Source organism: Protopterus annectens, chromosome 5.part0 (genome assembly GCF_019279795.1).
Source record: "Protopterus annectens isolate FY-2018-M chromosome 5.part0, PAN1.0, whole genome shotgun sequence".
Lineage (NCBI taxonomy): Eukaryota > Metazoa > Chordata > Ceratodontiformes > Protopteridae > Protopterus > Protopterus annectens.
In genome coordinates, this window is record NC_056735.1 from 1,193,224,142 (window position 1) to 1,193,243,185 (window position 19,044).

The following is a 19,044-nucleotide window of genomic DNA, read 5'->3' on the forward strand; positions in this document are numbered from 1 at the left end:
CACTTTCTTTCCCCACCTATCCAAAGCCCTTGCCTCTTTATCAGTGGGAACAGGATTTTTAACCACAGAAGCCTTAACACCTTTAGGCCCTTGAGAAATAGTTTCTGGGTCCGCCCTAGGACTCTTAAACAAATACTTATGAGCTTGGGCACCCTATAATACCTATCAGGCTTAACAGGAGCAGGAGGCAAAGAGTCAGGGTTCAGGAAGCCTCTGCAAAAACATCTTCCACCACATTCAACACAGGAGGAATAGCTAAGGGCCTATGCTGGGGTAAAACAAGAATTCCCTAAGCCTTTTCCTGGAATCAGAGTAATCCTGGCCTTCCCATTTAAAGTGCTCCCTCATGGAATGCAGAGTCTCTGAAAATGAGAAATCCTCAGGAGGAGAAGCTGTAGGAGTGGAATCATCCACATCAGAATCAGAATAAGTAGGATACTCCTGCAAGTCTTCCGCAGAAGACTCTGAAGCCTCTGAACACTGTTCAAAACTATCAAACTCCGGTTCCACCCTAGGCCTCTTATCAGGCGGGGGCATAGAACCTCTAATCATAGTAATCAAATCTTCTGCCATTTTAAGCATATGTTTCTTAGGTACAGAACCCGAAATGCTAGGAGAAGCCCCCACTGAAGCTGAACTAGGCCTACCTCTCAAAGAAGTTTTGGCAACAGAAGGAGAGACTCTAACTACCTTGGGAAGAGAGGGAAGAACAGTTACCTGAGAAGCCCCCTCAGCCTGGCCTACCTCCTGAGAAGGCACATCCTGTAACAGTAAAGTTTCTGCCTGAGACTCCATGGAAACTCCTGGCAAAACCTCTGGCTCCACTGAGCCTTCTAAAGAACCGACGTCCGGGACTGCCGGTTCATCAAGCCTAGGCTTCGCTGTTTTGTCCTTGCGCTTCTTGGGCGAAGCGGCGTCGGAGCATCCGGCGGCATTTTATAATTGCAACGCTTCCCAAACACTAACCTGGCACAGTCTAACCTCCTCTTAATAGTGCGTTTGTTAAACCTAGCACAAGAGCGGCAACCAACAACGTCGTGCTCAGGCCCTAAACAAGGTATACACAAGGTATGGTAATCCCTATGAGGTATCTGTTTCCCACAAGAAATACAGTTATTCACTTTTTCTGACATCCGGTTAAATACTGAGGCAAGAAAAAACCAAAATGTTCCCCAACGGGGTACTTAGCCAACTCTGTTTCGGTCTGAAACTCCGGTTTCGGAAATATTTCAGAACGCCAACCTGCACTCGCAAAACTGCTTCTGCATCGGACCATGCGGCAAAAAAGACTGGGGATATGACGTCGGTCATGCGCATTAGTACCCTGACGTACTGACGTCAGTCTAATGCGCCCTGACCGACGTCAGCCTTATACTCTGGTATTCGGGCCGACTGGACGCGGACTATACCCCAATAGTAAGGACTGCAGCAATGGGGAACGAAGAACATCTGCACTTCTAGTTGCTATTACTTCAGCAAGACGGGTTTCAGAGCTTCAGGCTCTGTGTTAAACCACCTTACCTAGTGTTCCACAAGGATAGAGTATCTCTTAGGACAAACCCATCCTTTATACCCAAGGTTTGTTCTAGTTTTTGTCTACAGCAATCAATGGAGCTGCCGGTCTTCTTTCCCAAATATTCCAACAGAGCTGAATACACCTTTCACTGCTTAGATGTGCACAGGCAATTGCGCTTCTATTTGGATAGGACACACAAAGCTCGAAAATCAGATCAACTGTTTGTGTCCTTTTCAGATAACAGATTAGGCAAAGCCATCACTAAAGGCACTATTGCCAAGTGGATCAGGGACTGCATCACTCACGTTTATCTCATCTCAAACAAGCAGCTCATAGCTCCCGTAAAAGCTCATTCCACTAGAGCTATGGCCACTTCGGCAGCCTTTCATTCCAAGCTCTCTGTTAGCGATATTTGTGCGGCTGCCACGTGGACATCTTCACACACCTTTGTTTCTCACTACAAATTAGATGTGGCATCCAGGGGTCGAGCTTCCTTCGGTTCCACAGTACTCAGGAGTGTTTTCCAATGAGCCACCCAGGAATTAGGTGCTAGGGACGCTGTCCCATCTGTAGAGAATGTAGGCGAGATAGGATCACATTACATCTTTTAGTTATGTACTTACCATAACTTTAGATGTATGGGATCCATCTCGCCTACATTCCTAATAACCCACCCTCCATCCCCCTGCCTTGTAGACCAGGAGAGACCGGACGGTCCGAATCTGTTTTCTTTCCTCTCTTGAAAGACCTGAGTATGTTATGACAATAGTATGTCTCTGTGGATATGAGTGCGAACAAACGAGATCTGGGGAGGTAGTGGTGGTGCATCCTGGGATATGAGGTAACTCAGCCAATAAGAGACTGCGTTCTATAGTATAGCGCCGAGTTGGAGCCGAGGATCGGCTCCGAACCCATTTGTAGAGAATGTAGGCGAGATGGATCCCATACATCTAAAGTTATGGTAAGTACATAACTAAAAGTTGCTTGCTACAAGATCTCTTCTTGTTTGTCTTTTCCCCTCTCCACCAATGATCTTATGCATTGCAGGACATATCTCCACCTACAATCTTATGCATTGCAGGACATATCAAGTCCAGTATGCCCTGAGTTCCCTGATGGGGAAGTGGATAGCTTACAGTGAATCACAAATGTCCTATATGACCTACATGGACTGACTTGAAGCCCTGTCACTATACTCTGTATCCTACAAACTAGGATGTGTGTCTGGCATACAAGGCATCCTCTGACCCAATACTGATGGATGAAATGCACATCAGCAAGTCAAATGGCATCAGAAATAATCAGTCTAGGGATCTAAACCTCTTCTGCAACATCAACAGAATGGTTTAGAAGGACAAGTATATCTCGCAGAGGATACTACTGCTGTGTAACAGACTCCCCATCTGCATAATACAAAGCTCATCCTTATTCATATTCAGGCGCAATGTGCATTTATAGATGGGAAACAGAAAATTTATCCCAGGACTGCTTGTTGTACTACTAATGGACAGAGACAGCTCCTAAATGCTTTTAGCCTGTGCGTGGGTCCCTTCAAAATTATCCGTGGCATGATCCCAGTTATTCTCACTATGGGTAATATAAGATTGGCGGCCATGGGATGGGTAAGGCCAATCTATATCTAAATGGCATAGGTTAATTTGAGCACAAAAAGAGAAACTGGCTATGCTTAAAATGGCTCACAAGGGCAGCTGTCCTAGTACTAATGTATGAACCTGTAAATGGTTTTGTATTGTATGCTGGTGGCTTTTATGTTATACTCTACCTTGTTGTGTCTGATACATGGAGGGATATTATTGTGGACCAGTAAGGGTGCTCCCCAGAACATGGTCAACTACTGGCTTCTGGCAGCATTGCCCCATTTTACCTGGCTGCTGCTGTGGTCCTCATCTCCCCCCACCACTGCCACTACCACCACCAGGCTGCTAATTAGGAGCAAATCCTGACACTGTCCCACAGACATAGAGCAGATATCTCACTATTCAGTTCTTCTTCTTCCTGGTTAACACTCATACACAAGTGCCACTATTTAAACTCCTCTCACCAGTATCATGGAGAGGAGCATTTCTCCAGTGCCTTCAGACATGTAATTCTGATTAGTACTCACATCTGTTTCCTTACACTCCTAAGTATTCTGTAGAAGCAACACGTTATGATAACGTAGTGGAACTACTTGGTCTAAAACTTGGTAACCAAATAATCACACAGTTAAGTAAATTAAACAAATTAGTCAAACATGATAAATGGCAGTCTGCTATCTGAGTGCAGCAGAAACACTGAACATATTAGAAACTTTTCTTTCAAAGTCTGTGATCCTTAAGTTGGAGGAAGAGATGGAAAACAAAAAAAATCTTTGCAATTAAATATTTATCTTTTGGAGCAGTTTCTTTAGATGCATTTTTAATAATTTTACAGTATATAATCTTTGGATGCTGTATTTTGTATTTATTTTATTTTTGTCTTTTCAGGTCATCGTGTTTGTATGGGGGAGCAGATGGCGAAGATGGAGCTTTTTTTAACGTTTGCCTATCTCATGCAGGCTTTTCATTTTACACTACCTCCTGATGCTGCAGTGCCATCAATGGAGGGACAACTTGGACTGATATTAGCACCTTTCCCTTTTGAAGTTTGCATTTCAGAACGCTGTTAATTGTTTATAGGTTATAATATATTATTTTTCCAGCCCATGATGGATTACAGAAATGAAAAATGTATAAAGCCTTATTAACAAGCATTTCTTTTTATTACTCAGACTACTGCAGTGTGAAAAGTGCAGCTGTAACCTACGTCTTCTAAGGAGTGTTTGTACCTAATTCGCTGTTTACAGAATAAAGTTGCGTGTGTTGCTTAGTGCTAGCTGAAGTACTAATTTTATTAGCTCAAGAAAGGGATGCCCACACTACAGCTGTTTAAATCCCTGTTGTTACTAGTTGTGCTTTGATTCATAAAAGTAAACACACATATGCCAGCACCATATGACACATTTAATTACTGTATGCAGTAGTACACAAGAGATTACCATTTTGCACTGAAAGAGTGAATCAGACACAACTTTAAATTCACAGAATTTGCATCTGTTTCACAGAATCTGGTGGCTCCCAGTTATAGTTGTAGGTTGTATTTTATAGGCATAAACACATTAGAGAGAATTGGGCCATAATTACTCAAAGCTCATATTTAATGGACATCCTTGGAGAAGCTTCTTCATTTGTGTACAGGAAAGCTAGGAACATTAGGAGTTGGTTGAAGGCAGGCCCAGACCACAGGATACATGTACCAATAAGTGTGGTGCCAACTGTGTCTTTTGTCAGCTCATACATGAGGGAGACATGTTTTCCTGCCCATATTTAAAGAAAATGATTAAAACAAATGCAGGAGGTGACTGTAACTCAATGCAGGTGGTTTACAGCTGCAATGACTGTGAAGCATTTTATGTGGGGAAAATGCTCAACAAACTTAAAAGAAGGGATTTCTGGCCATCTTTCTGAAATTAGAGGTAAGTGCAAGAATAACACACTGGCTTGGCACCTGCAGCTACACAAATTACACACTGGCTTTAAATTTCAAATTATTGACCATGTGGACCTTTTGGAACTGGAAGGAGACATCCCTAATCCTTTAGAAAAATGTGAACTACTGTGGCAGCTGAAACTGAACTCTTAGAAAACACAACCTTAGTTATTATTGCTCCATAAAAAGCAAACTAGATCTCAGAAAACTGCCCCACTGTTTAAAAGACTGATGTGGGACTGATTAATGCTGACATTACTTGCTTATATTGTGTTTAAAAATAAATATCAAGCACGGTTTACTTCTTTTAGCACTAACTTACAATGTTATAAAGGACATATTTTAGGTGGCTCATGTATACATTAATCATTTTTGATGGCCCCACATTAAAAACTGAACACTTTTGTTACATTTTTCCTTTTAGGCAGTGAAAGTCTGATAGTGCACACAATGTGCATGGGGCTAGTCTTTTTATTTTTTTATTTTTTTTTCTTTTGTCTGTTTTAAAGGCTGCAATTACTCTTGAATGCAATCTTACACTCTCAAACTGTTTTCTTAGTTAGATGCCATACTTTAACAGATCCCCATGGCCTCAGTGCTTTATTTTTAACATTGGTGGTGCAGCGGTTAGCATTGTCACCTCACAGCAAGAGGTTTTCCGGCTTGATTCTCGGCCGGAGCGCCTTCTGTGCAGACCTTGCTTGTCCTCCATGCAGTCGAGTGAACTTTAAAGACATGTAGGTAGGTGTGTGTGTGTGTGTGTGTGTGTGTGTGTGTGTGTGTGTGTGTGTGTGTGCGCCTTCTGTGAAGGTTGAGCGCCAGGCTGGCAACTTGACACTGTAAAAGTCCACTGCCAATCAATAGCAGACTGGTGATCCTCTGTGGCAACCCCTAACCGGGAAAATCCGAAAGGAGAAGAAGAATCACTGTATTTCCAGCTTAGCAATTATTTTTATATTTTTTCATCCTACTTAGGTTTTCAGTTGTATATCTGTACACATGTTCATATTATGATTTGTTTTTGACACACAAACCTAATGAAGTACTTATTTGATACAAAAGTAATCTTTGTTAAAAGTTGTATATTTATTAATATCTGTTATGGTAGATATCTATTGGCAGATCTTTTAATTAGTCAGTCATTTTTTGTTTGTTTCTTAATAAAGTTTTGATAAATTGATTAGCCTATTTTCGAGATTCAGGTTTAGTTAGCACAGTCTCTGATTATACTAGGGTGTTAAAGGGATAATCCCAGTGTCTAAAATTCGGGTCCAACTAAAACTAACAAAAGTAATGCCCAGTTTAGCTACGTCACTCACATACCCACCCACAATGTCATTTTTCTTTTAACTTTCCTGTACTTTTTAAAGTCCAGTCTTCTTTTGTTTTCCCACTGTGAACTATCATTTCAGTTTCCGTTCCAGTCCTAACCCTTCACATGATTCTTTTGTAGAGCAATCGTTCATTGTGGTTCCTTTTCAGTAGGATCCACAATAAATGATCATTCTAAAAAACAAAGTTTTAATATAAAAAGCAGTTGCTAAGCACATAAAAGTAAGACTCTGTATGGGCTTATATTTGCTTAACAACTGCTGGTTACATTAAACCGCTGTTTTTTGGAACGGTTCACAGTGGCCATTATTTTTGTTCTCATAATCATATAGAGTCAAACATCCGAGGGTTGAAGTCACTCTAATGGCTCAGGAAGTCTCACTCTTCAAGTCCTTCACTGCACCCACACTAAGAGCAATCCTGTTATGTTATTCTATTAACTTCCTGTGTGTAAAAGAGCAATATTTAACGTCTTTCCTGTATCCCGAATGATTGTTCATTGTGGTTACTTTCTTTAGGAAAAACGATGAACGATTGTTCTGAAAAAACAAAAATTGTAATGTAAAAAGAAGCACTTATAATTGCTTAAGACTAGATGTGTGAGTGCATTTCATTCGCATGACCGTGATCTGTAGCTACCTTCAGTCTTTCCGATAACTACAGAGCTATTTCATTTGCAGTGTTTCAATAAAGCGGATTTCATTTCCTTCCTACGACTAATCTGCATTTTCATAACAGTAATAAAATCAGCACAATTATGTACCTTTCTCTTTTAAGTGATTATTATTATTATTTAGCATGATGGTGGAGGACAGGACTGACAGACACTTTAACACCAACCTTAGCTGTGTCTTGAGCTACAGTGTTAAACAGGTTAAGTTTTCCTACTAAATGCTGCATTATCTTGTCTGTCACTGGTTAGTAGTTGAAATGACAAAAAATTGAACTTTACATGGTTGCAAAAACAAAGTTTTAAGCATATAATTGCTGTGAGTTAAGTTTGTATATAACTTTAACTACAAACCATTGTCATTTACTTCCGATGCTGTAGCTGTCATGGTACCATCAGTATTTTACAAGTAAAACCAGCCCAAAATTTAGAATTTTCTTCACTTGAACATTGTAAAATTTAAAGGTCTAGTTTACACTTCAGCAGAGAAGGAGAACGATCTCCCAGCATCAGGTATTTCGGCATACAGATGACATTTGTGTTGGCATATTATTTCAGATAATTTACGATGTATATATTTTTAGGGGGGTCTCGGCAGTGCAGATCTGATTGGTTGCAGTACTGCATTTGGTGTGAAGGGAACACACCACAACTCTTTGGGATGAATAAAGGTGATTTGTTCTGCCCCCCCCCAGCCGTTTTGTGATTTAAGTTTATAAGAGCAATATTGCCCCTATTTTTGATCGTTCTCGATGCCTCTTGTTGTGCAGTGACCGACACTTGGCTTTTGCTAACTGAACTGAGTCACTTTTGGTTGGCACTTGTGTTTAACACTTTTCCGCACTGTCACTTAGACGTCCTTCCTTCTTTTCAGCAAACACATCGTATTGTTCTTTGTTTTTGTTTTTCTTTCTGCACACATTGCATGCTTTTAAGTTTCCTTGCCTTCTTTAAGAAGCACATTGTACTGTTTTTTTTATTTGTTGCACATTGTATTGTTCTTTTTTCTTCTCTGTTTTGATTTGTTGCAGTTTATTTTCTCTTTTTTGGCTTTTAGCAGTTTTTTCTCTCTTTTTGATTTGCAGCTAATTGTATTGCTGCTTTTCTTTTCTTTCTTTCTTTTCCTTGTGCGTGTAACATTTGCAGTACATTGTGCTTTTCTTTTTCTTTCTTTCCCCATGCATCTGGCAGTGAACTGTTGTGTGGATTGAACCTGAATCTCATTATGTGTACAGTGCTTTCTGAGTTGCATTCCATTCATTTTCATTCAGTTTCTATATGACAGCAAAAAGTGAATTGTGCTACATTTTATTTACCTTCACTTTGTTTCCATATGAAAACAAAAAGTGAAAGAGAGGTGAGTAAAATGTGTTATTAACCCTAGAGTAGTTCCTCCTCCCACCAGCCTCTCTCACCTCAAGAATTAAAGATGCTCAGGAAAAAAAACTGAAGCAAAACAGGAACTGAACCTTTTCTGTTAATATTATGTTTAACATCCATTAGAACAAGGTGGTAGAAAGGGTGGATCTGAGTTCCATCAAATCCTTGTCAGCTGAACAGCTGATCTGTTCTTGTTTCTTGTTGGTCTAAGCATTGGGGCTTACATATAGTTCAGAAAGTACAGAAAATAGTGGGCCCATGCCTGCAGTACCTTCTCCTATCCCAAATTCAGCTATGGAAGTGTTTGAATAGTGTAGGTGAAAACTGTCACACCACTTCTAGTAAAAGTGGTAGAGTTTTATTCAGTGGCATTGCAGTTTTTATTTAAAAAGTAAAATTATCTTTTTCTACTTGTGTATGTATTTACTCAATAACCAGGAGAGTGAATAGTTTGTTTACCAGTCTCTTGGGTACACTGTACAAATCTTAGGGGATACTGTGACTTACAGTTTTGTAGCATAGATGATAAATAAAATCTTTCGGCTTTACCTGGTTAGGGGTAGCCACATCAGAGCACCAGTCCGCTTTTGATTGTCAGTGGAGTTGAGTTGCCAGCCTGGTGCCCAACATTCAGAGAAGGCACACACATACTTGTGCACCTACCTGCTCATCTTTAAAGTGCGCTCGACCGCAAGGAGGATGTGCAGCAGGTAAAATTAACCTAATTCTGATGTACTGTAGAGCTGTCAGTATTCACCAGCTGGACAGCCTCAAGGCATGGTGGGTTTACCAATGCTGTTTTATTTCTGGGAATGGAGTTCTGCATTTTCAGACCACTCACAGGTAAGAACTTTGAACTGGAAACTGCACTGTACATCATCTCCTGTAACGGATGGTGGAAATGTCGGCTGCTCTAAACCTCGGATTTCTGTTTGATGAATGCTAATTAACACTGAGGAAGTATGGGTAAATGCACTTTGTAAGGTTCAGCGGTTTGTGTGTGAACCTACAATGGTGAAGAGGACTGAAGACTAATATTTATGAGTGAATTATCACCCCTTCATTAATACATGTACAGTAGTTTTCTCTGTGGGGAGGATTTTAGAATAAATTGGAAAGTTTTGTTTAGAAGGATGTGAGGTCTTTATGTAATCCTGATGACTACCATGGTGAGTTGAGGAAGAGCATCATAGTAAATAGCTGGGACCAATACTTTGTTAAATTTCACTGCTTCCATCTTAGTGGGGAGCAATTGGTGGTTATTATTTACTACTTTAGATTGACTTGGGGCACACTATAACCTTTGGTTGTTTGTTTCTCTGTGTGAAATGTCAGGTGTAGATTTGAATCCAGCTAGATGCTGAGATTTAAAGTGTCATTTGGTTTTATGAGTGCCACCATTGTAAGGAAGTTCTTATCACAGTTGCTGGGACTGCTTTCAGTACCACCATTGCTAGGTAGCTTGGTATCCTAGCTCAGGGGAGCCTTTTTGATGTTTGCAGTGAAGCCAAGAAAAATAATTTTAGTTTTAGTAAGCTTCACGAGAAGGAGTTTGTGAACCATTTGTTGGCAGTATTGAATAAGTGTCCAGGGTCAATCTGAGAATTTCATATGAGTGATCATTTCTAGGTCATGCAGGATTGTTTACATGTCAGAACCCAGTAGTTCAGGGAAGTGTATAATTAGTGAGTGATAAAAAATTATAAAAACATCTACATTCAACATTAAACATTGCAGGACTCTGTTAGGAAGGGGTTGGTAGTAAAAAAAAAAATATTGTTGATCAAAGGAAATGTAAGGCATTTCAGTCACAAGATTATTTATACCTTGTGTAATAGCCACCCTCATGCTGCACCGCCTTCTCAAAAAGGGTAGAGCAGGTAAGTCATATGGGGTATGGGTGTCTATCTAAACATCTTGTTTTATTCTAAAGAGTGCTATGGTGTCGCTGTAATTATGTTGCAGAGGAAGTCTGTTTCAGAGGTGGTAGTAGGCACTGAGTAATACAGTTGTCTCATCAGAGTGTTTTGTTTATGTGCTGGTGGAGATATATGTCCCTGTTTCTGGTATAATTGGAGCCTTTTGACTTGCAAATATGCAGGATATCAAGGAGGATTGGGATCTAATGGCATGATATGCAAAGCATAGATAACCGTGCAAGAGACTCTGAAACCCAGTGAAAGGATAGTGCTTCAAGCCCTTTGTGGGAACTCAGGAACTTAAGGCTAACAGTTTTCTTGGGTAGAAACCTCTGTGGCCTTTCCAGCTTCTTAATATGTTTAGAAAGGCATACCGGGGGTGCTCAGTAATTGGTCTAATTATGGCTGCATACAGAGGAATGATGAATTATTTTAACCTGGATGATATGTATTTAGATATTAGTTGTGTTAAACAGAATGAATGAGAATCAAGTGAAGATTTGACAGTAATGCCCAGTTTGCAGTCATCTGCAAAGTTAGGTAGTCAAAGGTCTTGCTTCCCTTTCTGAAGACCCGAGAAGTGCATGCCAGAAAGGATGGTTCCCTGTACTTACCCCAAGGTTTACCACTGGTTACCTTCATACTTTCTGTGGAGGAGCATGCTACATTAACTGTGTGGTATTATCTTTCAGCCAGTTGGTTGTCTACCTCACCATGTGTGGCTCTAATGATGTCATCACGGGGTAAGTCTTGTGGAAAACCTCAGATTAAACGGCTTTAAGGAGGGTCTCCACAAGGGCATGTTTGACACTATCCATTAGGCATCCAGGTAAATTGTCAGGCCCGCACAGAAGTGATATTTTTTAAAGAGCACCATCAGTACACGTTCCTTTGTGATATCAGGAGGTATAAGAGATTTCAGAGAATATGTGGAATTAAGGTAGCTGATTCAAGGATAAAGTTCACTCTAAATGTTTCTGCTAGTATATTTTCTGTGTCTACCGAGTTTGAGTGGAGGTGCCATTTTGTATAAGTTCAGAGCTTTGCTAGGTCTAGAATCCTAATGTAACTAAAGGATTTATTATCCTTGGCTTCAAAGTCATAATTTAAGCTCATGATTTTTGTTACTAACCCTAACAGTATCTTTTAGTTCTTAATTGATATTCTTGATGCAATCTTTAACATGAGGAATTTTAGATCTGTTGTATGATTCAGTAAGCTTTTTTCTCTAGTCATAGTGTTTATTAAAGCTGATAGACCACCAGGGTGGTTTGATCTTAAAATGTTCCATTATATTTAGCTGTAGTGCAAATGGCCAGGTCTACGCACTTATCTATGTGGATACAATTCCTTTGTATAAATAGCAGCTGTGCTAGTGTCAGGTCTAATGATGAAATCCTTGAATTCAGAATTACTGACTGAATGGGTTTTAGAGATTTTTTAAAGAGAAAGTTTCCATTTTTTGGTCAGACTTGACTATGGATGGAGAAACTGGATAGTGGTACCTATGGTGATTATATTTATTTGGATAAGGTCAAGAATATTCTATCCTATAGTTTAACTGTCCGTAACAGAGAATTTTTGCTTATTTAGTCTAAGAATTTCTGAACATACCCAACTTTGCAGCTGTAGGTGCTCCTGTTTACTTTGAGGTAGTTGAAATCTCCCATCATTAAGACTTTTTTTTTCTGCAATAGGCAGTTCATTTGAGAGTCTTATGTAGTCATCTGAGATGTGGAGAGTGTTGTGGTCTGGGCTGTAACTTGATAGTCTGTCCTGTTCAGGGTAAGTTGGATAGTTTGACGAGGTCAGTTTTTTTATTTAAAATTTGCTTACTGAGTGGAGCACTGATAATAAGTGACCAAATTCAAAGACATGCATCTGGAGCATTTCTCCCCGGGCCTCCGCTGAAAATTGGCTTCATTCCAAGTCGGACTTTCCTGGTTAACAAATGTTAAATAAAATAAAAAAAATAAATAAATAAAAATTCAGTATTGTCTTGGGCATATTGAGATAATCCAAATTACGTTTAGTGAGAGACAGCAAAAGTGGAGTGAAAATACACATTTGTAAAATGCTATTAACAGCTGATATACATTAAAAACTTGTCTACACTTGTATTATATTATTTACAAAAATGTGTGATAGTTACAGCTGTTTGTATGTCTGTGAGAATCTGTCTAGAGGTTGTGTGGTCCTTGACAAAAATATGGACATGCCACTGCAGTTTCCGCCAGGTACAAAGGCATGGTAGGTGCAAAACCCAGGTTTGTAGAGAATGCTTGCTTTACACTGCTTATTCAACTTGGTGGACTTCTTTGAGAAGGTCAGCAAAGCAATGGATGAGGGCAAAATGTTTCACACTGCCTACTGACCTGCCCAAGGCATTTGACACAATGCCCCACTTGGGCATTGTTGACAGACTCAACACATTAAGTATAAACCCTTATGACACCTGATGGATAGCTAGTTGACTCACTGACAGGACCCAGGAAATTAGAATTGGGAAGTCCACCTCTACAAAGAGGCCTGTCACAAGCGGAGTCCCTCAGGGATCAATTTTGGGACTGCTCCTTTTTGGCATTTGCTTCTCTGAAGTCGAGGCCATTGTCAGTTGGCCTCTGGCTGACTAAATTTGAAGATGATTGCAAATTAGGAGTGATCATAGAATCCCTCAGTGACACAAACATTCTCTAGGAAGGGCTGACACAGACAAATAACTGGTGTCAGAGCCATGGACTAAAACTAAATGCCAAGAAATGCATAATGGTATTCTTCGCGAAATCATCCACCCCTGGTAACTGTCCTATTGACAGCACACCCCTAAGAGTTGACCCAGTAGTTAGGGACCTGGGGTCACACATAGACAGTAATCTAGCCTTTGACCATTATGTGTCTACAGTACTGAGGAAATCATTTTGTGCTGTGCAACTTATAAACAAAGGTAAGGCATCTAGGTCCAAGGAAGTCTGTATTCAATATTCATCAGACCTATCATTGAGTACAGTGCCCCTTTCTGTATGGACCTAAGTAGGCATATCCAAAAATTTGAATGTCCACAGAAGTTCCTCACTAAAAGAATACAAGCCTTAAGTAATATGTCCTTTGCAGACCATCTCAAGGCCCTATCCCTGTAGTCTGTCTCTTACAGGTTGTTGAGGGGAAATCTATCCCTGGCATACAAGGCATTGTCAGACTCCACACTTTCACCTTCTGCATATCTGCAAAACAAACAGCACCAGAATTACCCATTCTAAAGACTTAAACTTTGCCTGTGATATAAATAAAACCTGCTGGAGAGGCAGGTATGTGTCCCAGAGACTACCTGTTCTCTGGAACAGGCTCCCCATTCATGTGAAGCAGAGTGCCTCCCTAATCCAATTCAGGTGTAACTTGGACAATTGGATGGGGTACAGGAAATTCATCCCTGGTGTGGCACCTATGTCTTCAGTGGATAGTAGCAACCTGTAAATTGTTCATTTCCCAGGCCTTTGCTTATAAATGTTTCATCCCCCAAAGGGTACCAGAACCTGTCAGAGATTTGGGATTCATGGCTAGGCTTAAAAAAGGCCCTTGTGGTCGTTAGCCTAGTAAACACCTATGAACCTATGAAGTGCACGCCCAAAGCACAAGCCTTTTCTTTGTTCGGAATTGAGATGCTACTGCTGCACCACCTGTCACCATAATATGGTGCCTTTAATTTCTAAATATTAAATCAATGAATAACTCTTAGAAGTTTGTGATACTTTCCTGGAATCACCGGATGTTTTAATTTGAAGCAGTAACAGAATATGTTGCTTGTGCACATTCTGTAATTTCTGTAGCTCTCATCTGGCCCTGATTTTGTCCTGGACTAGTAAAATATTTGCTTTTCTGATGTGTCTCCAGGTTACCAGTCCCTCTTTGTGCTGGACAGTCCCAATTATAGTACTTGTGTCCTTCTGAAAAAAAAAACATAAAAAAGGCAAATGTCCAGAAATTTTTGCTCCCAAACCTCCCTGGTGTGGTGTGCACCTGTAGTATCCAGTCTCATTCTGCACTTCCCTAGAAAGACTCCTCCACTCACAAAAAATATTTAAATATGGAGCAGGGATAATGAATAAAATACCTAGCACTTTCGAATTCATCCTTCCACGAGTGGACCAAATGCACAGGAATTTCTACAGATGCCCATCAGTAGGAGTAAATTTATGATATACTAGACAGGGCTTGGCATTAGGCAGACCCATTAAAAAGTTTATGTGCAAATCTTAGCTGCAAAAAATGTATGAGTCAGGCAATTCTAGCCAAGGGAGTTGTTTAAATACCAAGCAGTGGTGAAAGGTTTTGTGCATATAGGTGGTGAATTTAGTTATTTTATTGCAGCCGTGATCTAAAAGGAGGGATAGTTGGGATTATATATTAAGCAATACTAGTGAAATGTAGACAAAAGCTGCAAGTATGAAGGTAGTGACTAAATGTTTTCTTGCAGTAGAAGTGAGATAATGTTTTCAATTTTGGGGGGTTTAGAAACAGTGGGGAGTTAGAGGGCTGTGTTTCAATAGATTTAAATAATTATTGTGTAATTTGCTGTACTTTGTTCGGGTTACTGGCAGAACACAGAAGACTAGAGTCATCAGCATACTGAATTATGGTGACATGCTAGCTGGCTGTATGAAGATCATTTATGAATATGCTGGAGAACAGTGGCCCAAGGATCGATTCTAGAGAGACCCTAACAGATGCAGAGAGGAAGGAGAAGGAAATGAATTTAACCATTTTACAGACTGAGACCTGCCACTTAAGTAAGTTTCAAACCAGGAGAGGAATGAGATAGCAAATCCAAGAATGGATAGTCTGACTGAGTAGCGAATATGAGACTATGCCAAATGTTTCTGAAAGGTCAAAAAGCTTAACAATGGAGCTCATCTCATATTTCATGAAAACTGCAATTTATTTCTTGTTTGTTTTTGCCACAAACGCAATATGGTCAGGCTTTTTATCCAGTGAAGCTTTTCCAGGTTGCATTTAGTACTTCATAGTTGAAGTTCAGAATTCTGCCCTAATAGCCATTGTTGTGAACCTCCTGCTGCTATGTGGGTAGTGGCAGGGCAGTAAATGCTATGCAAAAGTCAGTCATCAGTAACAAACAGTGTCCCGTCTCATCATTTTGCTACTGTATGACCTGTTCCAGTTGAAGCCAAATAAAACAGGGCCAAACTATATCTTAACACAGCCTCTGTTAATTACACAAAGCAGCAAAGACATCTGGGGAATGTATATAACTGTACACATTATAAATACTGAGTTGTGGGACATAATGGGGGGTCTGGTGGTCATAAGGTTAGAGAGGGAGAGAATGTAAAGATATCCTTTTATACAGCACGTGAGATTACAGATTTGTCTGTTTGTTTTTGTCTGGCATTTGGTAACCAGGAAAGTCCAGCTGGTACAGTTTTTTCACATTTTCAGCAGAGGCCTGAGGAGAAAAGCTCCACGTTAATTTTACAAAAATATAAAAACATTAACATCGAGGAGAAAATAAACATGTTCTTCGTATTTCACTGTTGCAGTTATCACATTTGGGTTATCTGCTTGCAGGTAGCCCTCAGTTGGCCTGATTATCAAAGTCTTGGGTCCTGCATCGGTTGCTATCTCATCTTCCATGACGTCAGGTAGTCAGGGGTATAAAGCATGCAGCTGATGCCATTACATCTGTCTTTCTTGTGCTGTGCCCGAAGCAGAAACAGTTCCCTGTTGAGGATCCTTTTTCTCTCTCTAAACCGATTTCAGTAAAAGTTAACAATTGTATTTCTTGTGGAAAGCAAATACCTCATAAAGATTTTCATTCATACTTCATGCCTTGCCTAGGCCCAGATCACGACCTACCTCGCTGTTGGTTTTGTGCCTTATTCAAACCTCGTACTTATTCATCGTCGGTTCATTTTTGCATCTAAATATTTTGGTACTCTGTTCAATTATCCAGAAATGGCTTTGGTAAGCCACCCAACTACCGATATTCTGAAAAAACGCAAAGATAAAGACAGAGACCGACGACATAGGTCGAAAGCTGCTGACGACGCTTCTCCTAAGCTAGTTGCCAGTTCGCCAGTACTCAGTGAGGCACTTTTGCAGCCCCTGATACCCGCTACTTCAGATTCGCAGGCCTCTACTGAGACCCATTTTGGTATGCTGTGAGATGCTTCTTCAACTGTGGAACCTGCAGATGTCTCTACCTTGGATGGGTCCGGACCCACTGTGCAGGCACTGGCTTCTGAGGGTGTATTCAGGCCTACTGACTTGCGTATTAAACTGACACCATCTTCTTCTTCAAGGCCTAAAACTCGATCCATGCCTAGAAAACTGACGCTCAGACCGCATGGTCAGGCTCCTATGACTAAAAAACAAATGATAAGAGTGGCTGAAGACCTTATTACTCTAATCAGGGAAAGCCACCCTTCTCCCTCTAAGAGACCTAGGACTGATTTTCCTTCTGATTCTTCTGATCAGGATTCTAAAATTTCTGTTTTCTCTGATGACCAGGAGTTGCCCTTGTCTGTCTATGAGGATTCTGATGCAGAGGACTCCATTCCCTCTGCTTCCCCTTCAGAGGATTTCTCTTTTGGTGAAACCTTGCATACTCGTAGGGAGCATTACCACTGGGAAAACAAGGATTACTCTGACTCCAAAAAGAGGCTTAGGGAATTCTTACTCCTACCTCAACACAGGCCTTTAGCATCCCTCCTGTACTGGACATTGTAGATGATGCCTTCTCGGAATCTAGCCTGGCCCCTGACACATTACCTCCTGCTCCCAGAAAACCTGAAAGGTATTACAGGGTACCTTGCTCTCAAGTTCCTCTCTAAAAATTCTGCTGTGGATCCCGAGACCATTTCACAGGGACCCAAGGGCATTAACGCTACTACTGCCAAAAACCCTACCCTCTCTAATAGAGATGCCAGGGCCCTGGATAGATGGGGTAAGAAGGTATACAAGTCTGCAACTTTGGCCATTAGGGCCTTAAACTGCCAGTTTCATATGTTAAAGTATCAGCAAGATATTATTGGATTGCTTAAACAGAAAATGATGTTGATTCCTGACTGTGCTGAAAACAAAAATTTACAGGATTTAATGCATTCTGCTGAACAAGTTGGAAAACATACTTTGCAATGTGGTTTTGATTCATTAGAGGCATCTTGCAAGGCTGCTGTCACTGGGTCTGTACTTACAAGGCATGCTTGTCTTAAGGAGCAGTCTTTTCCAGATCATGTTAAAGCTAAATTACTGGATGCTCCCTTAAACCAAGACTGCCTGTTTGGCAACAAAGCAGAAGTAGTACTTAAAAAGATGGAGGAAAAAGCTAAATCTATGCAAACTGTCAAAGATTTCCTGCAGGTACAGCCTCCCATATTTAGTAGGCATTGGCCTTCTAAGAATTGGTCCTTTCCTGCCTCTTCCAGGCCTTCTCAGTCCAAACCCAGAACCAGCAGAACATCCAGGTTCCTGTCACAAGGTACTCACAGGCCTAAGCAGTGGGGGTTTCCCACTTCCAAAGCTGGAAATAGTAAGATACCCCCCTATGGTAAACTGTCACAATGACTTAACTTTAAACCTTCCAAGCCCTGCTCAACTGACTGTTCCTTTAGGCGGAAAGATTGCCCTGCATGCAAAAAATTGGGAACTCATTACCCAAGACAAATGGGTTTTAAATATAGTTTCCCAAGGATACAGATTCCACTTCCACTCCTTACCAACCCCAAATGGTTGGCCAGACCTACCCCCAAATCAGAGGGCAGAGGCTCAAAGGCAAGTTCTCTCTCTCTCTTCTAAACATCAGTACTATTCAACCTGTCCCAAAAGAAGAATGGGGGCAAGGTTTCTACTCAAGACTTTTCCTGGTACCCAGAAAAGACAATTCCTGATGTCCTATTCTGGACCTGTCTATCCTAAACACTTTTTGGAAATCCCAAAATTCAAAATGCTAACTTTTAATCAGCTGCTTCCCATGCTAGGCAAAAATGCCTGATTGGCAACACTGGATTTAAAGGAAGCCTACCTGCACATCCCAATAAGGGATTCTTGCAGAAGATACATACACTTCAAAGCAGGCTACATGGACTATCAGTTCTCTGCACTGCCCTTTGGCTTATCTACTGCACCCAGGGTATTCACAAAGTGCCAAGCTCGAGTCATTGCATTTTGCAGGCAAAGAAATATTCAAATATACCCATACCTGGACAATTGTCTAATTCAGGCAGAAAGCCAGGACATACTATTAAATCATCTGGTCTGGCATTTGTAAAGAATTTAATAACTTCTCTGGGGTACACCATAAACGAAAATAAATCGCATCTAGTACCCTGTCAACAAACTGTATTCCTGGGAGCAAGCTTGAATACAACTTCCCAGATGGCCTACCTCACACCAGAGAAACAATTTCATTTGACAGCCTACTTCAAACTACTGGCCACAAAGACCCAGCTATCTGCAAGGAAAATACTGCAAGCCCTGGGGTTCATGGCCTCTTGTGTTCTACTGATTCCATTTGCAAGACTGCATATGAGGAAACTACAATGGTATCTAAAAAGCCTATGGTGTCAACATTACCAGGACCTAGAATCAATGATTCCTATCATACCTTGTCTAAAGATAGAGTTCCTTTGGTGGGCAGAGGCCTGCCACCAAAACAAGGGACTGTCATTCACTCTACCTCCTGCCGC

General features: G+C 40.7%; 1 protein-coding gene across 2 annotated transcripts in view; it reads left to right on the top strand.

Moving 5' to 3' along the window:
• LOC122801597 (cytochrome P450 2U1-like) overlaps window positions 1–4,390 on the top strand; it is a 356,967-nt gene extending 352,577 nt beyond the window's left edge. For both annotated transcript variants that reach the window (XM_044071061.1, XM_044071060.1), the window contains one exon: window positions 4,003–4,390. In XM_044071061.1, coding sequence (XP_043926996.1) covers window positions 4,003–4,184 — 182 coding nt within the window. In that variant the 3' untranslated portion in view covers window positions 4,185–4,390. The remainder of the gene's footprint in view (window positions 1–4,002) is intronic.
• Window positions 4,391–19,044: the final 14,654 nt, after the last annotated feature.